Raw genomic sequence first — 24,991 nt, 5'->3', positions numbered from 1 at the left:
CCATCGAGTCTGCACCGACCATAATCCCACCCAGGCCCGACACCCATATCTCTGCATATTTTACCCGTCAGTCCCTCTAATCTACGCATCCCAGGACACTAAGGGGCAATTTTAGCATAGCCAATCAACCTAACCCGCACATCTTTGGACTGTGAGAGGAAACCGGAGCACCCGGAGAAAAACCACGCACACATGAGGAGAATGTGCAAACTCCACACAGACAGTGACCCAAGCCGGGAATCGAACCCAGGTCCCTGGAGCTGTGAAGCAGCAGTGCTAACCACTGTGCTACCGTGCCGCCCCAAATGACTGATGAAACGGCACAGTGGTTAGCACTGCTGCCTCACAGCGCCAGGGGCCCAGGTTCGATTCCTGGCTTGGGTCACTATCTGTGTGGAGTTTGCATGATCTCTCTGTGCCTGCCTGGGTTTCCTTCGGGTGCTCCGGTTTCCGCCCACAGTGCAAAGACGTGTGGTTAGGTTGATTGGCCATGCTAAGTTCTCCCCCAGTGTCAGGGGGGTTAGCCGAGTAAATAAGTGGGGTTATGGGGATAGTGCCTCTGTGGGATTGTGATCGGTGCAAACTCGATAGGCCGAATGGCCTCTTTCTGCACTGTATGGATTCTATGATTCTAAACCACAGTTCACAATAAACACACCGGGGATACATGACACCTGAATTAAGTGTTGGAATTGCCAATATCTGGGGAAAACAGAGTGAAATATGTTTCTGCACAATATTATCAATCACACCTCGCAGGAGAACACACACCCACACTCACACCCACACACACACACACACACACACAGGCATGCCGGCATCTGCACATAAACACATGCACAAACAAACATACACAGAAATAACGGCGCATACACAGACACAAAAGAACAGAAACACACAGTCATACACACAGACTTAAATACATACACAGACACACGCACACAGAAACACAGACTCAATCACACTCACACACACAGAAACACCAGTTCATAAACACAGACACACACACAGCCACATACAGACATGCACATATCTGCACAGACACGAACGGGCAAAGACACACGCACAAACACATACGGACACACACACACATGCACAGACACACACTGGCTCACTCACGTGCTCTAATACACACAAGTACACACACATAGGTAGCCATGATGTCGAAATGCTGGCATTGGACTGGGGTGGGCACAATAAGAAATCTCACAACAGCAGGTTAAAGTCCAACAAGTCCACCTCACCTGATGAAGGAGCAGCGCTCCGAAAGCTCGTGATTCCAAATAAACCTGTTGGACTTTAACCTGGTGATGTGACACTTGTTACCATGCGCACGCACAGGTACTCATACATGCATGCAAGCTCACACACAGACACAAGAGTCTATAACCCTTCTCTGATTGCAATCTAACTTCCTCGCTCCCAGTCACCTCGTCTCGATCCCCTCTCCCCAACCTATCTAGTTTAAACTCTCCCCAGTAGCCTCAGCCAACCTTCCCGCCAGGATCTTGGTCCCCCTGGGATTCAAGTGCCACGCGTTTTTTTGTGTAGAGGTCACACCTGCCCTGTATTCTATTCTATTCTATTCTATTAGATTATATTATATTATATTCTGCACCCTCTCTTTTCCTTCTCTCTATGTACTCTATGAACGGTATTTTTTGTCGGTATGGCGCGCAAGAAACAATACTTTTCACTGTATCCCAATGCATGTGACAATGAAAAATCACATAATTCCACCCATCTTTTACTTGCTCCTTTCTGCAAGAAGGTGTGTGTACGAGATCAGGTGCCAGAAATGTCACAACACCTTTGATGCTTTTAAATATTAAAGTTATGCATTTATTAAAAGTTACACAAAAAAAAGACACAGAAGATTACATTACACCATTAACATTAATCTCACAGAACACTTTCCAGCAAAGACTCTTACCTGGTTCGACTCATGAGTAAACATACCTTTAGGGTGCAGTCCCTATAGCCACTTAATCTATAAAATAAATCCAGTAATATTACCACAAGCCATCCAGTGTTTATGTGGGAAGTAACGTCCCAGGGATTCTCAAACTCACTCGTCTGTGGAAAGTTCCAAACACTTTGAAATCAATCATTTCTTTCTAAAATTGTTATTTTCGATATTACTAATGGAAACCCATTATCTTAACATAGTTTAGTTGTTTGTTGAGAGTCTTCGATATTTAGATTGACAGTTTAGTTCCTGTCTCTGACTGAGTGGACCCGTTTGGAAATCTGAGATGATCCACTTGACTTCGAGCCTCCTTCTTGTCTTCCTGTCGACCTTTGTCCAATGCAGAAAAATGCTTTAAGTGTATGGTTGTGCACCACCACTGAACCTGGGAAATAGATGAAATCATATATATAGGTGTCAAATCAGTATCATATCAGTTCATTCGTAATGCATAACACATGAAAATGGCATGTGGATCATAGGCAATCTGGGATGAATATTGGCCATGAAATACTTCAAATGAAAAACCATGCCATTAATTTTTAAATTAAAATGTCATGTAAGAGAAGTAGACCACTTGACTTGTGAAACAGGGGCGCAGTGCAACGGTGGTAATATCAGTCGACATGTCCAGGCAAATCCGTTTGGGATATGGAATAGAATTCGGAAAATGTGGAATTAGAATTCGGAAAATGTGGAATTAAAATTCTGTTAATAACGGAAATAACAGAAATAACAATCCAATGTACAGGCAGCAAGGAACACATCAGATGCTCGAGGAGTATAAAAAGTGCAAGAAGCTACTTAAGAGGGAAATCAGGAGGGCTAAAAGAAGACATGAGGTTGCTTTGGCAGACAGAGTGAAGGAAAATCCAAAGAGCTTCTATAGGTATGTTAGGAGCAAAAGGATAGTGAGGGATAAAATTGGTCCTCTTGAAGACCAGAGTGGTAGACTGTGTATGGAACCAAAAGAGATGGGGGAGATACTAAATGGTTTTTTTGCATCCGTATTTACTGAGGAAACGGGCATGGAGTCTACGGAAATACGGCAAACTGGTAGGGAGGCCATGGAACATTTACAGATTAAAGGGGAGGAGGTGCTCGCTGTCTTGAGGCAAATCAGAGTGGATAAATCCCCAGGACCGGACAGGGTATTCCCACGGACTTTGAGGGAAGCTAGTGTTGAACTTGCAGGGGCCCTGGCAGACATATTTAAAATGTCAGTATTCACGGGGGAGGTGCCGGATGATTGGAGGGTGGCTCAAATTGTTCCGTTGTTTAAAACAGGTTCCAAAAGAAATCCGGGAAATTATCGGCCAGTAAGTTTGACGTCGGTGGTGGGCAAGTTATTGGAAGGTGTGATAAGGGATAGGATCTACAAATATTTGGATAGACAGGGACTTATTAGGGAAAGTCAACATGGCTTTGTGCGTGGTAAGTCATGTTTGACCAATCTATTAGAGTTTATTGAGGAGGTGACCAGGAAAGTGGATGAAGGGAAGGCAGTGGATGTTGTCTACCTGGATTTCAGCAAGGCCTTTGACAAGGTCCCTCATGGGAGGTTAGTTCGGAAGGTTCAGTCGCTAGGTATACATGGGGAGGTAGTAAATTGGATAAGACACTGGCTCAATGGAAGAAGCCAGAGAGTGGTTGTGGAGGATTGCTTCTCTGAGTGGAGGCCTGTGACTAGTGGTGTGCCACAGGGATCGGTGTTGGGTCCATTGTTGTTTGTCATCTATGTCAATGATCTGGATGATAATGTGGTCAATTGGATCAGCAAGTTTGCTGATGATACAAAGATTGGAGGTGTAGTGGACAGTGAGGAAGGTTTTCAAAGCTTGCAGAGGGATTTGGACCAACTAGAAAAATGGGCTGAAAAATGGCAAATGGAATTTAACGCAGACAAGTGTGAGATATTGCACTTTGGAAGGACAAACAAAAGAAGAACGTACAGCGTAAATGGTAGGACTCTGAAGAGTGCAGTTGAACAGAGGGATCTGGGAATACAGGTACAGAATTCCCTAAAAGTGACGTCACAGGTGGATAGGATCGTAACGAGTGCCTTTGGTCCATTGGCCTTTATAAATCGGAGTATCGAGTATAAAAGTTGGAGTGTTATGGTAAGGTTATATAAGGCCGAATTTGGAGTATTGTGGACAGTTTTGGTCACCTAATTACAGGAAGGATGTAAATAAGATTGAAATAGTGCAGAGAAGGTTCACAAGGATGTTGCCGGGACTTGAGAAGCTGAGTTACAGAGAGAGATTGAATAGGTTGGGACTTTATTCCCTGGAGCGTAGAAGATTGTGGGGAGATTTGATAGAGGTGTATAAGATTTTGATGGGTATAGATAGAGTGAATGCAAGCAGGCTTTTTCCACTGAGGCTAGGGGAGAAAAAAACCAGAGGGCATGGGTTAAGGGTGAAAGGAGAAAAGTTTAAAGGGAATATTAGGGGGGGCTTCTTCACGCAGAGAGTGGTGGGAGTGTGGAATGAGCAGCCGGATAAAGTGGTAAATGCATTTAAGAAAAACTTGGACGGGTTCATGGATGAGAGGGGTGTGGAGGGATATGGTCCAATTGCAGGTCAGTGGGACTGGCATAAAATGGTTCGGCACAGACAAGAAGGGCCAAAAGGCCTGTTTCTGAGCTGTAATTTTCTATGGTTCTATGGTTCTAAAAACACGCCCCAGTTATAGAGACCCCGAAACCGTGATCGATCGTCATAAAGAAACATTGCATACATTTTTTCTCATTTAGTGAATGAAATGGTCGCTCTGCGCCCAGTCTGACCTTGCCAACTTATGATTCCAGACCTCTGAGATAGCTTTTATGTCACCCCATTGGATAAAAACAGTACAATAGGACGAGATCAGGGAGATTCGCTCAACATTGATGGAGACACGAAAAACAACAGCAGAAATAAAATGCGAACTCAAATCTGTTGACCCATCAAAGTAGTCCTTAAGAACGTCTGGGGGCCTCTTCCAAATTTAGAGGAAATGCATTCCCTACCCACCTCCCTCTCTCTCCCCCCCACCCCCACCGCCCCCCCCCCCCCCCCACCCCCCCACCCTCCCCCTTCCACCGCCGGCTCCTTCTTTCCGAACAGGAAAGGAAAAGGTTGTAATCGTCATACTCAGGGAATCACATCCGGCAGAGGAAGTCCTAGACACCACCATCACCATCCCTGAGGTGGCGCTACAGTAGCATGCAGTCGGAACGGAGGGAGAATCTCAGATTGAGACACTGAGTTCCCAAAATCTTCTCCAGAGCACAAGTCGTTACTTGCCAACAGCACACCCATGGACAAGGAAACGTCCTGCTATTTACCTCAGACTGTCCGAATCAGCTCATGTATCAATACTCCTCCATCTTAATTACAGGCGCATGAGGGAGGAACTGACAAAAACCGACTGGAAGCAGAGCCTAGTGGGAAAGACAGTAGAACAGCAATGGCAGGAGTTTCTGGGAGTAATTGAGGACACAGTGCAGAGGTTCATCCCAAACAAAAGAAAGGTTATCAGAGGGGGGATTAGGCAGCCATGGCTGACAAAGGAAGTCAGGGAATGCATCAAGGCAAAAGAGAGAGTCTATAATGTGGCAAAGAGTAGTGGGAAGTCAGAAGATTGGGAAGGCTATAAAAACAAACAGAGGATAACAAAGAGAGAAATAAGGAAGGAGAGGATCAAATATGAAGGTAGGCTAGCCAGTAACATTAGGAATGATAATAAAAGTTTCTTTAAATACATTAAAAACAAACGGGAGGCAAAAGTAGACATTGGGCCGCTCCAAAATGACGCTGGTAATCTAGTGATGGGAGACAAGGAAATAGCTGAGGAACTTAATAAGTACTTTGCGTCAGTCTTCACAGTAGAAGACATGAGTAATATCCCAACAATTCAGGAAAGTCAGGGGGCAGATTTGAATATGGTTGCCATCACAAAGGAGAAAGTGCTAGAGAAACTGAAAGGTCTGAAAATTGATAAATCTCCGGGCCCAGATGGGCTACATGCTAGAGTTCTAAAGGAGATAGCTGAAGAAATAGTGGAGGCGTTAGTTATGATCTTTCAAAAGTCATTGGAGTCAGGGAAAGTCCCAGAGGATTGGAAAATCGCTGTTGTAACCCCACTGTTCAAGAAGGGAACAAGAAAAAAGATGGAAAATTATAGGCCACCTAGCCTAACCTCAGTTGTTGGCAAAATTCTAGAATCCATCGTTAAGGATGAGATTTCTAAATTCTTGGAAGTGCAGGGTCGGATTAGGACAAGTCAGCATGGATTTAGTAAGGGGAGGTCGTGCCTGACAAACCTGTTAGAGTTCTTTGAAGAGATAACAAATAGGTTAGACCAAGGAGAGCCAATGGATGTTATCTATCTTGACTTCCAAAAGGCCTTTGACAAGGTGCCTCACGGGAGACTGCTGAGTAAAATAAGGGCCCATGGTATTCGAGGCAAGGTACTAACATGGATTGACGATTGGCTGTCAGACAGAAGGCAGAGAGTTGGGATAAAAGGTTCTTTCTCAGAATGGCAACCGGTGACAAGTGGTGTCCCGCAGGGTTCAGTGTTGGGGCCACAGCTGTTCTCCTTATATATATTAACGATCTCGATGACGGGACTGGGGGCATTCTGGCCAAGTTTGCCGATGATACAAAGATAGGTGGAGGGGCAGGTAGTATTGAGGAGATGGGGAGGCTGCAGAAAGATTTAGACAGTTTAGGAGAGTGGTCCAAGAAGTGGCTGATGAAATTCAACGTGGGCAAGTGCGAGGTCGTGCACTTTGGAAAAAAGAATAGAGGCATGGACTATTTTCTAAACGGTGACAAAATTCATAATGCTAAAGTGCAAAGGGACTTGGGAGTCCTAGTCCAGGATTCTCTAAAGGTAAACTTGCAGGTTGAGTCCGTAATTAAGAAAGCAAATGTAATGTTGTCATTTATCTCAAGAGGCTTGGAATACAAAAGCAGGGATGTACTTCTGAGGCTTTATAAAGCACTGGTTAGGCCCCATTTGGAGTACTGTGAGCAATTTTGGGCCCCACACCTCAGGAAGGACATACTGGCACTGGAGCGGGTCCAGCGGAGATTCACACGGATGATGCCAGGAATGGTAGGCCTGACATACGATGAACGTCTGAGGATCGTGGGATTATATTCATTGGAGTTTAGGAGGTTGAGGGGAGATCTAATAGAAACTTACAAGATAATGAACGGCTCAGATAGGATGGACGTAGGGAAGTTGTTTCCATTAGCAGGGGAGACTAGGACGCGGGGGCAGAGCCTTAGAATAAAAGGAGTCACTTTAGAACAGAGATGAGGAGAAATTTCTTCAGCCAGAGAGCGGTAGGTCTGTGGAATTCATTGCCACAGAGGGCTGTGGAGGCCGAGACGTTGAGCGTCTTCAAGACAGAAATTGATAAATTCTTGATTTCTCGAGGAATTAAGGGCTATGGGGAGAGAGCGGGTAAATGAAGTTGAAATCAACCATGATTGTCTGGTGGAGTGGACTCGATGGGCCGAATGGCCTTACTTCGGCTCCTATGTCTTATGGTCTTATGGTCTTATGTTGAAATCCACTTGAAGGATGCACTGGCTGGAGATGAACCTTAAAAGTAAAATGTAACGTCGTTAAGGTACAGCACAGGAAGACTTGTGTGACAAACAGCGAACGCAGAATGCGATAGACAGAGCTAAATGGCCCCACAATGAGCAGATCATTGTCAACTGCAGTCCTGCTCCATTCAGTCGGGAATAGAGGTATTAAATACGACAGTTAACAGGTTGGGAAGCTCCAATCATATTTTAAGCTCAATGACGGCGGAGCCCAGCACATCAGTGCAAAATGCAAGGCTGAATCTGTTGTAAGAAACTTCAACTAGAAGTGTCCAGTGGCTGATGCACCACAGCCTATTCCAGGAATTGCCAATGTGACAGATAAATGAGTTCATCAGATTCGATTAAATTATCTGATAACAATAAAATGCAGATGGCCTCATTCACAACCATTTGTAGTTTTTTGCAGTCTTGGCCAGAGCAGGAGCCATACCAATCTGTGAGACATTCGGAAAGGATGTTTTCTATGATGCATCTGTAAAAGTTCGTGAGAGGCGTAGCAGAGATGCAGAATTTCCTCAGTCATCTGAGAAAGTAGAGGCGTTGGTGGGCTTTCCTAACGATAGCATCGGCGTGGAGGGACCAGGACAGATTGCTGGTGATCTGCACACTGAGAAAGGTGACGCTCTCGACCAAAAGAGTAACAATGTTCCTGGTCAACATTATGAAATGGATCATTCGCTCACTTTTCCTTGAGGGAGCTGTTCACTCAGATTTCTGAGGGAAGAACAAACGAGCTACAAGTGGTGTTCAAAATCAATGCACATTAAAAAAACATTTATTTTAAAATGTGCCTGCTAAACATCAGTCCTCACCTAATCAACTGTTTTATGACTTGAAATTCCAATGAGAATAAAGAGTAGAATTCCGATGAAGTGGCACTTATTGCAAAGGGTCAAAATGCATCATTCTAACAGACAAAACACTTGGAACTGTTAATGGGGCAAATGTTGCTGCTTATTGGATTCTCTCATTGGAAACATGACCTAGTTCTGCTGTGAATTCAGTGAAACGTGCAAATTCTCTGTCAGACGATTCAGGAACCCATGTCACATAATCTTCAGTATAATGATGGGGAACGCACGTTGCGACAAAAAGATCATACATTCATGGGACATGGGCATCGCTGGCTGTCCCGCATTTTTTGCGCATCCCTAGTTGCCCGAGGGCAGTTGAGAGTCAACCACATTGCCGTGAGTCTGGAGTAACATGTAGGCCAGAACAGATAAGGGCAGCAGATTTCCTTCGCGAAAGGATATTTGCGAAGTGGATGGGTTTTTCCTGACAATCGACATTGGTTTCATGGTCATCAGGAGACTTTGAATTCCAGATATCTTTCATTGAATTCATACTCATCCAGCTACCGTGGCGAGATTAGAACCAGGGTCACCAGAACACTAGCTGAGTGTCTGGATTAATAGTCCAGCGATAATGCCACTCGGCCATCGCCTCTCCTTCTTTAATATAAAGAGATTTGTCGAATGGCTTCTGACATTACCGGGAATTGAGTGCCTGAATTGTCCTGCATAAGTGCATGACCTCGAATGAAAATGAAGTGAGTCAGTCGACCCTGCAACAGAGGGTTTGACGTGGCAGCAAAGAGGCACATTACCTAAAAAGAGGGCAAAGAGGCACATTAGCTCTGGCCACGGCTGTTAGCTTCTACACACACAAGGACGGCTCGCATGTTCTGAGGTGTGCAGAGGACATCGAGGGGCGGAAGTCGCTAGCCAAGATTCCATCCACTTTACACCAATGATGGGAAATTATTCGAGCCAGAAACTCTCAGTGGTTTGCTAGTTTTCACCGTTGAGATGCTGCACGCAAAGAGCTGCCTGCCGAGGGCACAGCTTGGCTCTCTGCTTGAAACCGCAAGCAGCAGACTGTCTGCTGCCAGCTTTGATACAACGAACAAAGACCAGGTTATTGTATGAATGACCTTATGTACAGTGTCCTCATAAATACGACACTAGGTCCATGTGTTTATTCAAGGCCCAGTTTGGAAGACAGGTTAAAGATGCCCAGATTCACTCACAAATGACTATTCCCTCAATCAGCGAGCAGTGCATTCTTTACATACAGGGAACATCGAAACAACTCATTAAGGCCGCCACTGTGCATTTCAAATGTATTCACCCACAGTCCATCCAATATTTTCCAGTTTCTGTGCAAGCAGGTTGTGTCGCGTACGAGGGATCATACTTGAGGATATGGGTAAACCTTTTCAAGTTTAAAGTCAATTTATTAGTCACAAGTAAGGCTTATATTAACACTGCAATTAACTTACTGTGAAAGTTGAAATTCCCACCGTCGCCACAGTCGGGCGCCTGTTCGGGTCGATTCACCGAACTAGTACGTCTTTCAGAATGTGGGAGGAACCCAGAGCACCCAGAGGAAATCCACGCAGGCACGGCGAGAACGTGCATACTCCACACAGACAGTGACGAAAACCGGGAATCAAACGCAGGTCCCTGGTGCTGTGAAACAGCAGTGCTAACCACTGTGCGACCGTGCCGCCCCAGTTTTTGGACTGAAGTGAGGAGAAATTTCCTCACCCAGAGAGTGATGAAAGTGTGGAATTCATTACCACATAAAGTAGTTGAGGCCAAAACGTTATGTGATTTCAAAAATAATCCTGGAGTGTTGTGTACAATATTGGCTGCCCTTATCTGAGGGAGGCATGTCCTTGCTATACAGGAAGGACAGCGAAGGTGCACCAGGCTGATTCCTGAGATGACAGGTCTGTCAAGTGAGGAGAGACTAAGTTGGTTCGGATTGAATTCTTCAGCGTTAAGGAGAGTGAGAGGGGGTCTCGCTGTAACTTATAAAGTTCCACCAGGTTTAGACAGAGGAGATACAGAAAGAGTGGTCCTGATTGTGGGGGTGAACAGAACTAGTGGTGATTGTTTGAGGATAAGGGGTAAACCTTTTAGAACTGAGGTGGAGAGAAATGTCTTCACCCAGAGAGGGGCCAATGTGTGAAATTCACTACCACAGAAAGTTGTTGAGGCCAAAACGTTTTGTGATTTGGAACATAGAACATAGAAAAAATACAGCACAAAGAGGCCGGTCATGTCCCGACCAACCGAGGCTTATATATAGGCTTACCTCGAACCCTCAATCCTATTAAGTTCCATGTACTCATCCAGAAATCTCTTAAAATACCCTATCGAATTTGCCTCCACCAACACTAACGGCAGCCGATTCCACTCACCCACCACCCTCTGAGTGAAAAACGTACCCCTGACATCTCCTCTGTACCTACTCCCCAGCACCTTGAACTTTTGTCCTCTCGGAGCAGCCATTTCAGCCCTGGGAAAAACCTCAGAGAATCCACCCGATCTATACCTCTCAACATCTTGTACACCTCTATCAGGTCACCTCTCATCCTTCGGCTCTCCAAGGGGAAAAGACCGAACTCCCTCAGCCTATCCTCATAAGGCATGCCAACCAATCCAGGCAACATCCTTGTAAATCTTCTCTGCACCCTTTCAATCATTTCCACATCCCTCCTGTAATGAGGCGACCAGAACTGAGCACCAGTACTCCAATTGGGTCTTATAAAGCTACATCATTATCTCCCGACTCCTAAACTCAATCCCTCGATTGATGAAAGCCAGCACACCATACGCCTTCTTAACCACCTCCTCCACCTGCAAGGCCGATTTAAGAGTCCTATGGACCCGTACCCCAAGGTCCTTCTGATCCTCTACACTGCTAAGAGTCTTACCCTTGATATTGTACTCCTTCATCCCATTTGACCTGCCAAAATGGACCACTACACATTTATCCGGATTGAAGTCCATCTGCCACTTCTCCGCCCAGTCTTGCATCCTATCAATGTCATGCTGCAGTTTCTGACATCCCTCCAACCTATCCACAACACCACCAACCTTCGTGTCGTCGGCAAACTTACCAACCCATCCCTCCACTTCCTCATCCAGGTCATTTATGAAATTGACAAACAGCAAGGGTCCCAGAGCAGATCCCTGGGGCAATCCACTGGTGACCGACCTCCATTCAGAAAAAGACCCGTCGACAACCACTCTCTGCTTTCTGCAGGCAAGCCAGTTCTGAATCCACAAGGAGTTCGAGGAATTAGAAGAAATAGCTCTTGGGGCTAAAGAGGAATATGGGGGAAAGGGGGGGATCAGGACATTGAATTTGATGATTAGCTTTGACCAAACTGAGTGGCGGAGCAGGTACAAAGTGCCAAATGAGCTCTTCTTGCTTATGTTGCCTATGTTTCTATATCAATAATTGTAAAAATAAAGTTTTTTTCAGAATAGCTCATAGTGTGTACTATTGCATTCAATCTATATTCCTGTCATTCACTTTGCAAATCCACACCTTATTGGCCCTGAAGGACAAAGAGAGTGGATGCATGTGGACACCATCGCCATCAACTCCCCTCCCAATCAGAGGCAATATGTTGGAAATCTATTGTCGTTCCTTCACTACGGCGTGGTCAAAATGGTGGTCCTCGCTCCTTATTTAGCACTGCTGATGTAGCACATGGACTACCACAGAGAAGATGCAGAAGTTGTTTTCTCTGGAGCAGTGAAGGCTGAGGGGAGAACCGATAGAAGTCTATAAAAATTATCATAGTCATGAATAGAGTTGGCACTCAAAATCCTTTTTTCTCAGGTTTGAAATGTCAAATACTAAGGGGCATGCACTTAAGGTGAGAGGGGGAAAGTTCAAAGGAGAAGTGAGGAACAAATTGTTTACACAGAGAGTGCTAAGTGTCTGGAACGCGCTGTCTGAGGTGGTGTTGGAGGCAGATCCGACAGGGGCGTTTAAGGGGATTTTAGATAAGGACATGAATATGCAAAGAACAGGGGGATATCATAGAAATCATAGAAATCCTACAGTACAGAAAGAGGCCATTCGGCCCATCGAGTCTGCACCGACCACAATCCCACCCAGGCCCTACCCCCATATCCCTACATATTTACCCACTAATCCCTCTAATCTACACATCTCAGGACACTAAGGGCAATTTTTAGCATGGCCAATCAACCTAACCCGCACATCTTTGGTATGGACCAAGGTCAGGCAGAAGAGATTAGTTTAATTTCCGCCATGTTCAGCACAACATCGAAGTGCTGTACACTTCTATGATATATACTCTATGTTCTAAAAAGACAACTCAACACCATCAATCAATCGGATCATAGAGATGGTTAATACATGTTGGCCAAGCCATAAGCCCATAGGATAAAGGACCATAATTACGCCATTCTGCATCGAGTCTGCTCTGCCATTCGATCATGGCTGATATGTTTCTCAACCCCATTCTCCCGCCTTTTCCTCTAAATCTTTGAACCACTTACCAATCAAGAACTTACCTATCTCTGTCTTAAATACACTCAATGACTTGGCCTCCACGGCCTTTTGTGGCAATAAATTGCACAGATTAACGTCTCCCTGGCTGAAGGAATTCCTTCTCTTCTCGGTGCTAAAGGGTCAACCCTTTACTCTGAGTCTGTGCACTCGGAGGCGAGTCTCTCCAACTGATGGACGGTGGCACAGTGGTTAGCACTGCTGCTTCACAGCACCAGGGACTCGGGTCCAATTCCGGCCTTGGGTGAATGTGTGGAGTTTGCACATTCTCCCCGCGTCTGCATGGGATTCCTGTCGGTGCCCCAGTTTCCTCACACAATCCAAAGATGTATGGGTTAGTTGGATTGGCCATGCAAAATTGCCCCTTAGTGTCGGCGGGCTCGGAGTGTAAGGTGGCGTTCCGGAGTGGGGTCATTGTCAGTGCAGCCTCGATGGGCTAAATGGCCTCCTTCTGCATTGCAGTGATTCTATTCTATTCTATTCTGAAGATCTTCTCCATATCCACTCTACCCAGGCTTTTCAGTGTTCTGTAAGTTTCAGTGAGATCCCCGCCCTCATCTTTCTAAACTAAGCCGCCGTATCACACATTCTGAGAATACATTAAACTGTAACTTACATATTCAGCACATATCCCCACACTCTTGTGATGCCCTCGGAACGACAAACCAGTCAAACTCTGCGTGGATATTCTATCACTTGACCATTGTGACACGTCGGCGGCGACCACAGTGCGTCAAATGCATGTCGCATTCCGCAGCGCTACGCCACCAGCATTGTGTCATACTTTCCATTGTGTCTCTTGTCATAGTTTCCGCCCAATCTCAAAGTGCAACAATTAACTGGGACTGAGACCAGGTCAGTCCTTGGCCGCTCAGCAAAAATAAACTGGTGAGTGGAAACAGGGAGATATTGCTCACCTCTGCAAAATGTCCCAGCAATCTTTATCCCTGATACTCATTCTCCACGTGTTGCGGGCTCATGGTGAGTATTTGCCAGGTGAGACATTTAAAATGGCAGCAGCAAAATTAGTTTTTAAGCATTCGTGTCACAAGTCGGCTTCCAGGAGAATTTCACAGTAACTTCATTATAGGGTTAATGGGAGCCTTACTTGTGACTAATAAATAATCTTTACTTTTACATCGACACTGCAATGAAGTTACTGTGAAAAGCCCGGAGTCGCCATACTCCCGCGTCAGTGCTGGTACAAAGAGGCAGAATTTCGCACGGTCAATGCACCTAACCAGCACGGCTTTCGGACAGTGGGAGGAATCTCCCATGCAGGCACGGGGAGAACGTGCACAGACAGTGACCCAAGCCAGCAATTGAACCCGGGTCCCGAGCGCTGTGAAGCTATGGTGCCAACAACCATGCCGCCCGGCTACAGCACTGCAAATGCGACATAGTGATCGGTACAAGGGGTTTTCTGTTTCCTCCTTTCAAGCGAAGAAAACACAACTTGGAAAATAAATCTAAGGAAGTATAATTGAAGACATTAATGAGATTGTTCTTCATTTACGGGCGTTTTTGTTTTCAAACGGCAGCTTTCTATGTCGAAATAATCTGTGGTAATGTGTCAATAACCTCTCTAGTTACAGATTCGGAGCCCTCTCTACCTCAAAGGCCCTTCACAATGACAGCTAAAGTCGGACAGACGGTGAATTTAACCTGTCACCACAGTTACGAGGTGGAATTCGTGGCTAGCTATTTCTGGTACAAACAAAGTGTTGGTGAAATTCCGAAACTAATCGATATCCAATCCTGTCAGGGAGACGGTTGTAAGTTTATTTCAAAAAAAGGCCACGGCAAAGGTGAATTGTTACTGGAAATTCGCAATGTTCAGGCGAATGACTCGGGTTCCTACTACTGTGCTGAACGGGATGGCTATCAACCGCTTCAGAATGGACCAACACTGCTGGTTGGAGGTAAGAGAGCAAGTGAAATGAATTCAGATTCTGCACAGCAACGCCATTTGGTGTGAATTAATCGTGAACTGTGTCCCAATCTCTGTCCAGACAGTTCTACGAAGAAGACGGCTGTGCTGATATTTGTCCCGCCGGCTCAGCTGGATGTGAATGATACCGTGCCCTTAGTGTGTTTGGTCAGTGGAGTTTCTTCCAACCAGATTGCTATTTTCTGGAATATTTCCGGCTTGGTCACTGAGGGATCGAGTGATCCCGGGACAATGGAGGGCGACGGGACCTACAGCATCAGAAGTCACGTCATGGTGTCGGGGGAAACCTGGAAAAGCGGCGCTGTCTGTACTTGTATTGTTGAATTGGGGACTCCAGGGCAATATTGGACGAAGAGTGTTTCGAATCCCAAAGCAACTGAAAAATGGAAAGGTGAGATGCTACTCTGTACATTGAAGACTTTTGTTCAACTTTAGAGTCAATTGGATTAATTTAGTAGATCCCAGGCATCTGGGGATATGTATGCGTGTGTATAAGTATATATGAGTGTGTGTGTGAGTGTGTGTGTGTGTCTGTGTCTGTGTCTGTGTGTGTGTGTGTGTGTGTGTGTTTGTGCAGATATATATCTGATCGCATGTTCGTTGGATTTCATTTGATTTATATTGTCACATAGGATATACTGAAAAGTAATGTTCCTTCTGCGCTATGCAGACAAAGCATGCCGTTCATAGAGTCCGCAGGGGAGAATGAAAGGAGAGGGTGCAGAATGTAGTGTTACAGTCATAGTTAGCGTGTAGAGAAAGTTCAGCTTAATATAAGGTAGATTAATTCGAAAGCCCGATGGCAGCAGGGAAGAAGCTGTTCTTGAATAGGTCGGTGGTGATCTCAGACTTAGACGTGCGTGTGCATAAGTATAACTCTGAACGTCTGTGTATATAGTTGTGTATCTGAGCTTGTATGTATATAGTTTTATAGCTGAGTGTGTGTGTATATAGATAAATATCTGAGCGTGAGTTTATAATGATATATGCCTGAGCGCGTGTATATCGAGATATATAATATAGATAGATAGATAGATAGATATCTAAGCGTTTGTGTCTCCATGTGCGTGTGTAGATAAATATCTGAGGGTATGTGTGAGATAGATAGATATTTATCAAAGTGTGGGTGTGCGTTCAATTGTTAAAATATGTCAGACTGCATTAGAATTGCACCTGCCAAAAATGTATTCGTCTTTGATACACACTTCCCGTTTCACTTTATATTTCTGAAAACATGTAAGATCTTTGAGCAATGCACCCAGAACGATCTCATTCAGCTCATTATGCCGAGACTCTCTCTTCGAAAGAGCTGTGCTATTCTGCCCACCATTTTACCCCCAGCCCTTTCAAGTTTTCTCCTTCATGTCAAGATGTGATGTCCCTTTTAAAGGTTATTATTTGCTCCCTCCTTCCTTTTCGGGAAGTGAATCTCGGAATGGGGTGAGATCAGTTCTACACTGCAGGTAACTTACAAAAAGACAATAGACAAGAGGTGAAATTGACATCTTTGCCCAGAAAAGCGGTTAATAAATTACTTCATTTTACTCCAGGAAGCCTATTGATCAATCTATAACTACCTCCTCATACATAAGTTTCATTTAAATTTTGCATCCTGATGTCAGTAACTTTGTACATCATTATTAATCAGCCATGATCATATGGAAATAAACTCGATGGGCTGAATGGACTAAGTCTCCCCCAATGCTTCTCTTTTATATGAATTAAGAGCAAATATTGAACTTGGATTGTTGGAAACGATTCCAAATCATCCGTCGCACGGTAAATAATTGCCTGGCCGTGAATCTATACAAATCATACAATCCTACAGCGCAGAAGGAAGACATTTATTTCATCAAGCCTTCACCGACTCTCATCTTACCCAGGCCCGATCCCGGTAACCCCACGTATTTACCCGCGAATTCCCCTAACCTACACAACTTGGGACACTAAGAGGCAGTTTAGCATGACAAATCCACCTAACATTCGCATTCTGGACAACTAAGGAGCAATTTAGCATGGCCAATCCATCTAAACCGCAAATTGCTGCACACTAAGGGGCAATTTAGCTTGGCCAATCCAACTAAACAACACATTGATGGACACCGAGGGGCAATTTAGCATGGCCAATCCAACTAACCTGCCCATCTTTGGACTGTGGGGAAAAACAGAGCACACGAAGGAAAGACATGTAGAGAGGGGGGAAATGTGCTAACTCCACACAGACAGGCACCCAAGGCGGGAATCGAACGTGGCTCCCTGGCGCTGTGAGGCAGCAGTACTACCACCATGCTGCCACCTGCAGATCATTGGAGATGACAGGCGGTTAGGAAAGCATAGAAGATCCAGAGATTTCGAAATCGAGTCACAAAATCTAAAAGGAGTGAAGCAAGTCGACACTTCTCGCTGCCTTAGAAAAGCTGCCAGCATAATCGAGGAGCCCACTCACCCCGGACATTCTCTCTTCCACCTTCTTTCGTCGCGAAAAAGATACAAAAGTTTGAGATCACGTACCAACCGACTCAAGAACAGTTTTCTTTCTTTCTGCCATCAGACTTTTGAATGGACATACTTATGCCAACCCAAAAAATGCTGGAAAATCTCAAAAGGTCTGACAGCATCTGTGGGGAGAGAATTGAGCCAACACTTCGAGTCTAGGTGACCCTTCTTCAAAGCTCTGACGAAAAGTCAAATAGGCTCGAAACTTTGGTTCTATTCTGTCCCCTCAGACGCTGATGTGGAGATGCCGGCGTTGGATTGGGGTAAACTGGGGTAAACTTCTTACAGTGTTTACCCTCAGACGCTGTCAGACCTGCTGAGATTTTCCAGTATTTTCTGTTTTTCTTTCAGATTCCAGCATCCGCAGTATTTTGCTTTTACCTTATATCAAGCTGATCTTCCTCTACTCCCTCGCTATGAAGGTGACAATATATTCTGCATCCTCTCATTTATTTCTCCCCTATGTACTCTGTGAACGGTATGTTTTGTCTGTGTAGCGCGCAAGAGGGAAAGTTTTTCACTGTATCCCAATAGGTGTGACAAGAATAAGTCAAACCAAATCAAATCAAATCTATGTATGCTGTGAAATGTAAATGTTGTTGTATAGTGCACAAGAAACACTACGCTTCACTCCATACCAATAGATGTGACAATAATGATACATCAAATCAATCGCAACATTTTGCAGAATTCTGATTCGGTCTTAACTGTGTTCAGTTAATAGCACCACAATTTATGAGAAATATGAAGAGAGTGCAGAAAGAAATATTCACTAAATGGTCATAAAGATGAGGAAATTCAGTCAACTGGACAGCGTTGACAAGCAAGGGCTGGTTTCCTGAAATAGCTGAAGGTGAAGAGGAGATGTGAGAAATGTGGTGAAAATCCTGAATAGTCTGGACAGAGCAGCGAAGATGAAACGATTCACAAAGGCGGAGAGGGCCGAGAATTTAAATGGATTGGCAAAAGAAACAATGGCGGCATTAATGACAGTTAAATGTCAGTCCCCATCAATTTGATTTGACTTGATTTGATTTATTATTGTCACACATATCGGGCTAATGTGGAAAGTATTGATTCTTGCGCACTATACAGACAAAGCATACCGTTTAAAGAGTACGTGGATTTGAATTCATTTATTATTGTGACATGTATTGGGATAAATTGAAAAGTATTGTTTGTTGCGCGCTATACAGACAAAGCATTCCGTTCATAGAGTACGTAGATTTGATTTGATTTATTATTGTCACATGTATTGGGATACAGTGAAAAGTATTGTATCTTGCACGCTATAAAGACAAAGCATACCGTTCATAGACCATATAGATTTGATTTATTATTGTCACATGTATTGGGATACAGTGAAAAGTATTGTATCTTGCACGCTATAAAGACAAAGCATACCGTTCATAGACCATATAGATTTGATTTATTATTGTCACATGTATTGGGATACAGTGAAAAGTATTGTATCTTGCGTGCTATACAAAGCGCAACATTTGTAGAGTACATGGGGAAAAGGAAAGGAGAGTGTGTAGAATCTCGAGCGACAGTCATAACTAACCTGTCGAGAAAGATCAACTGAAAATATAGCAATTCCATTCAAAAGTCTGATGGCAGCAGGGAAGAAGCTGTTCTTGTTACGATTGATACGTGACCGCAGACTTTTATATTTTTTTTCCCGACGAAGAAGGTGGAAGAGAGAATATCCGGGGTGCATGGGGTCCTTGGTTATGGTGGCCGCTTTTCCGAGGCAGTGGGAAGTGTAGATGGAGTCAATGGATGGGAGGCTGGTTTGCGCGATGGGATTGGGCTTCGTTCATAACCCATTGTAGATTCTTGTGGCCTTGGACAGAGAAGGAGACATACCATGCTGTGATACCCCCCTAAAGGATGCTTTCTATACTGCATCTGTGAAAATTGGTGAGAGGAGTAACGGAAATTCCGAATTTCCTTAACCCGCTGAGAAAGCAAAGGCATTGGTCGGCTTTCTTAACGAAAGCGTCGGCGTGGAGGGACCAAGGCAGATTGTTGGTAATATGAACACCTAGAAACCTAAAGCTCCCGGCCATTTCCACTGGTGCCCATGGCAACGCCTCCACCAATTAACTTCCACTTCATCTTTTTTTCATTCTGCCATTTAATGTGCAGCGAATAGTGAGGATCTGAAATGCAGTATCTGGAACTGCACTGGAGGCCCAATCACTCGATGCTGCCCACAGCGAATTGGAGAATTATATGGAATGGGTAAAAAAAAGCAAGGTCGAGGGGAATATTAGAGGAATGTGACAGAGTTGTTCTTGGGGAACTGTAGTGCAGATACCAAACAACAAAGATAAAGAACTGTACAACACAGGAACAGGCCCTTCGGCCCACCAACATGCACCGATCACGTTGTCCTATCTAGACCAACCGCCTGTACCCCTCCTCCACCCTCCACCCCCACCCACTCCCCGCCCTCTACCCCCCACCCCCGTCGCACCACCCCCGTTCATGTGTCTATCCAAATAAGTCTTAAATGTCGCTGACGTGTCTGCCTCAACCACCTCACATGGCAGTGCATTCCAGGGCCTCGCCACCCCGCACATCTCCACTCAACATTTCCCCCTTACTTTGAAATTGTGCCCCCTTGTAATTGTCATTCCTGTACTTGAGGAAAGGCTTCTAACTCTTTACCTTATCAATTGGTCTCATAATTTTATAAACTTCTTCTATCAGGTCGCCCCTTAGCCTCCGTCTTTCCAGCATCAGCTAAATGGTTTCCGTGTGTGCTGCAATCATTCTGAGATTCCATAAATCTTGGTCGATGGAAGGATAAACTCAGGAGGCTGCTGAAGGCATAAACATGTATCCTGAACTTTTAAAATTGAGAAATCAAGCTCGGACGTTAATTTAAATATATTCGAATCACTGCTTAGCCAAGTTAATAGCATTGTCTTCAGTGGCGAGCACCATATTTTGAGAAGAATATCAAACGCTTGGAGAAGACACAAAGCAGAATTACCAGGATGGTACTGGGAATGAGTGAATTCAGTTAAAGTGGAGAGAGGGGAAGAGCTGGGCTTGTACTCCTTCGAGCAATCAAGGTTAAGACATGTAATCGAAGTTCCAAACATGAGACCATTTGATTAGTAAAAAAAAATTGAGAATCTCTTCCACTGAAAGTAGGGTCAGCATGTGTCGACAGTAGGGTCAGTAACCAGGGGGACACAGACTGAAGAGGCTTGGTACAAAGAGCGAGAGAGAGATATCGAGTCGTAGAGATATACAGCACCGAAACAGGCCCTTCTGCCCATCCAATCTATCTCGACCAGGCTTCCTAATCTGAACTACTCCCATTTGCCAGCGTTTGACCCATATTCGTCTAATCCTTTCCCATCCGTGTACCTGTTCAAATGTCTTTTAAATGTTGTAATTCTTCCCGCCTCTACCACCACCTCTGGCAGCTCATTCCGAATATGCACCACCCTCTGTGTGGAAAAACTTGTCCCTCATGTCCCTTTCCAATCTTTCCCCTCTCACTTTAAATCTATCCCCTCTAGTTTTGGACTCCCCTACCCTGAGGAAAAGACATTGGCTACTCACCTTATTTATGCATCTCATGATTTTATACATTTCTCTAAGTTCACCCCTCATCGTCCTACGCTCAGGAAAAAAAGGTCCCAGCCTATCCAGCCTCTGCTTATAATTCAAATCTTCGAGTCCCGGTAACATCATTGTAAATCTTTTTGTGCACCGTTCCCAGTTTAATAACATCCTTCCTATGGCAGGGCGACCAGAATTATACGCAGTACTCCAGATGTGGCCTTCCTGATTTCTCGTACAGTTGTAACATTACGTCTCAACTCCTGTACTCAATGCTCTGATGATTTTTTTATACACAATGGCGTTTTGGGATCTGGAAGGAGGATCTGGAAAAGGCGGAGTGCACAGATTCAATAGGAATTTCCAAAAGGAGAATTGAGCAAATACTTGACGGGGATTCGTTTCCAGGACCATGGGTGAAACGAGGAGTTGGAGTTGGGACAGTCAAAGAGACAACATTGGAAGGATGGGTCGACTAGATTCCTTCTGGCCATTATCCTTCCATGACTCTGTTCACAAATAATAATTTTCTATGATGCTTTCATCGTGTCTAAGGAAAGAAGTGTTGGACTTGGAAAGGGTCCAGAGGAGGTTCACAAGAATGATCCCTGGAATGAATACCTTGTCGTAGGAGGAACAGTTGAGGACTCTGGGTCTGTTCTCGTTGGAGTGTCGAAGGATGAGGGGGGATCTTATTAAACCTTAGAGGATACTGCGAGGCCTGGATAGAGTGGACGTGGAGAGGATGTTTCCACTAGTAGGAAAAACTAGAATCAGGTTGCACAACCTCAGGCTAAAGGGGCGATCCTTTAAAACAGAGATGAGGAGCAATTTCTTTAGCCAGAGAGTGGTGAATCTTTGATGTAGTGGGCTGTGAAGGGCAGGTCATTGAATCTCTTTAGAACAGAGGCAGATTGGTTCTTGATTAATAAGGGATTCGGGGTTATGGGGAAAAGGCAGGAGAATGGAGATGAGAAAAATATCAGCTATGATTGAATGGCGGAGCAGACTCGATTAGCCGAGTGGCCTAATTCTGCTCCTATATCTTATGGTCGTAAGGTATTATACATTCTGATACACTGTGAATATTGGCAACTCTGATAGTGTTGTTAATTAGTTGATATCCACTAGCAAATATTTTGCCATCAATTCCATTCTGTGTGTTCATTCTCCACTATCCATTCCACTAACTGTGTTTTAGTTTCCACATTTACCCACCGCTTTGGTGACTCCACCTTTTTAACTGGGTCACGTTTCCCTTCAGTGAACCCCGGAAAGGAATGATTTGACTGATGACAGTTTCTAAGTGTTTTTTCTCTATAGAATGGTGCAGACAGACGATTTATATTGGAATTACTGTCCTGGTCATACTGATTCTACTGTTGGTCCTTATTTCCATTTGGAGTTGTAAAAATGACACATCAGGTGAGGATTCATAATTATCTGGAATATTTTAATACCTGTTTCTCCAATACGATTTCCTCTTTGTAGTTTTTAATCAGCTAATCATATGTTCTTCTATTTTAGAAGACAGAGACAGGGGATCCCACAATGAAACGTGAGTAGAACCATGTGCAAAGTTCACCATCGTCCACCTTTCTCTGTTTTACATTTTGTCAAACGAGTTTCAATTTGCAAACTGATTCCAGCGGTGTGAGTCTCTATTTTCTATGATTTCTGTAAGATCACGAGACAATCCTATTTTCAACAAGGTGCAGCACCTGAGATAGAATAGCCAAGATCTAACATTTGTTTGGTGTTCTTTTCCCACATCCAATTTTAGCTTGAGCGAGAGAAGGCAGCACGAGGGACGTAAGGAGCGACACATGGGTAGGTTTCTTTGAAATGTTAGCGGAGATTAAGTATCCGAATGAAAGAATTGAAGTGGAAGTTAATTGGCATACGCGTTCCTATGGAGAACGTGCCAGTGCATTGGTGCTGACAGTTAACTGCTGAGACTTGTTTGAAAGAAAATTTGAATAACTGCACTACTTGAGTTTTGCTGAAAAAAACACATCGTCCAGGCTTTTGGCCTTGTGTTCATCAGCAAAAAAACACAAGAATAACATATGTAAGGGGAACAATTGTGCATTCTTCCTGACACACTATTTCCCTGTTTACCAAAAGGACTCCGATTGGTTGGAGCCCTTTTATGGAGAATGCTGCAGTTAACTGATGATTGCCCGTTATCTGCCTACATTTGTTAACATAGAAACAAGAAGGAGGAGTACGCCATTCGGTACTTCGAACCTGCTCTGCTATTCATTATGATCATGGCTGATCATCAAATTCAATATCTTGATCCTCCTCAAGTTCAACAATCACTAATGTATCTGTTGGTTTCAATAAAGGGAAAATTGTTGATATTAATACAGGTAGTGGTATACCAGGTGGACAGTCAGTGACAAGTACTGGTGTGAGATTTTCCTCAATCAAGCATTTGCCACATAACATAGACACATACAAACTAGGAGCAGGATGATGCCATCCTGTCCTTTGATTCTGCTCCGCCATCCACTATGGTCATGGCTGATCACCCAACTGAATAGCCTGACCACGGCTTCACCCGTTTGATCCTTTGATCCGCTTCGTCTCCAGAGCTGTGTCTAACTGACAATGAAACGTTGTGGCAGATCTGCCGTGTTGGCAAAATTTAAGTGGCTGTGTGTTAATGATTGTGGCCTGTCAACATATTGGGGTGGCACGGTGGCACAGTGGTTAGCGCAGCTGCCTCACAGCGTGACGAATCCGTGTTCGACTCCCGGCTTGGGTCACTGTCTGCATGCGTTTCCTCCGGATGCTCCAGTTTCCCCCCACAGTCCGAAAGATGTGCTGGTTAGGTGCGTTGGTGATGTTAAATTCTCCCTCAGTGTGGCTGAACAGGCGCCAGAGCATGACGACGAGAGGATTTAGACAGTAACTTCTTTGCAAGTAAGTCCACTTGTGACACTGTTAAATAAACTTTACATTTTTGGCATATCGGTACGCGATGTCTTTATGTAATTATAGATTGTATAGGTTGGGTGATATCTAAATTCATAGTTTAATGCTTAACCCACAGGGGATCACCGTCAAACAGACAGAAACTTGAAAACGCAGCGTGGAATACAGGTGAGTGCATTGAACCCCTTGTAATAAAATGCATTGGAATTAATTTGGGGTAAAAGCCCATTATTTTAACCACTTCGATCATTTCTGTTGAATATATTTCCCAGTCTCAGGGTGGACCCCTCTACGCCTCCCTGGATTTGGCTGCATTGGAAAAAAGGTCAAAAAAGAAGAACCGGAAATGAGAATCGGGGAATTTTGTCTGTGATGTATGACGCAGGAGACTGGAATTACCAATGTATGCTCTGCTCTGTGGAATTCAACATGGGAGCAAGTACATTCCCCTCAAACAGCTAAACTTTTCCCGCATACTGGCCGCAGATTAGAAAGACTGGCTCATTTTATCAAATGTGTAGCGAGTTTTCTTCAGCATTGTGAAAGATATTCTACTATGGTAAGGTCATTCAAGTGTGAAATGACACACTGGGGACTTCCTTGTTTTTGTACCTCAGCCTTCAATCCGGATTCTGTAACTCCAGTTAATGACGGGATTGTTATTTGTTTTAAAATTCCTTTATGTAAGCAAAATGAATCATTCTTCGATTCTAACACTGCACCAAATGTTTCCATTGACCAATAATTGTTATGCTTAAACATAATCCGAGTGGAACTGAAATCTGTTTTAATTACCAATATGAATCCTGTGCGATTATGTGACTGGTGGATTTCTCTGCCTGAGCAGTAGGGGGCGACTCTCTGACCTCTTCAGACGACCGGCGGGAATCCCGCTGCGCTGGTGAATGGGGCGTCGGCGGAAACAAGGGATTCGTGACGGGCGTAAGAGTTATCAGGATAAACCGGAAATGTCTTTCCCACCGCTCCTGGGTTCTGACACAAAGCAGGCGAAAAACCAATGATGATGCAAATAATTTAACTGGAATGTCATTAGTTTATTCATTTATTTAAGTTGATTGTTTATTAGTC

General features: G+C 44.3%; 1 protein-coding gene across 1 annotated transcript; it reads left to right on the top strand.

Moving 5' to 3' along the window:
• Window positions 1-13,745: 13,745 nt before the first annotated feature.
• Window positions 13,746-24,698, top strand: LOC144510331 (immunoglobulin kappa light chain-like). Its single transcript, XM_078239770.1, has 8 exons — window positions 13,746-13,908; window positions 14,517-14,849; window positions 14,940-15,269; window positions 22,283-22,384; window positions 22,487-22,517; window positions 22,743-22,789; window positions 24,021-24,070; window positions 24,175-24,698. The coding sequence occupies exons 1-8, from the start codon at window positions 13,854-13,856 to the stop codon at window positions 24,250-24,252; spliced, it is 1,026 nt and encodes a 341-aa protein (XP_078095896.1). The 5' UTR covers window positions 13,746-13,853; the 3' UTR covers window positions 24,253-24,698.
• The last annotated feature ends 293 nt before the right edge of the window (window positions 24,699-24,991 follow it).

The sequence above is a fragment of the Mustelus asterias genome, chromosome 23 (assembly GCF_964213995.1).
Source record: "Mustelus asterias chromosome 23, sMusAst1.hap1.1, whole genome shotgun sequence".
Lineage (NCBI taxonomy): Eukaryota > Metazoa > Chordata > Chondrichthyes > Carcharhiniformes > Triakidae > Mustelus > Mustelus asterias.
This window is presented reverse-complemented; position numbering and strand designations above follow the sequence as displayed.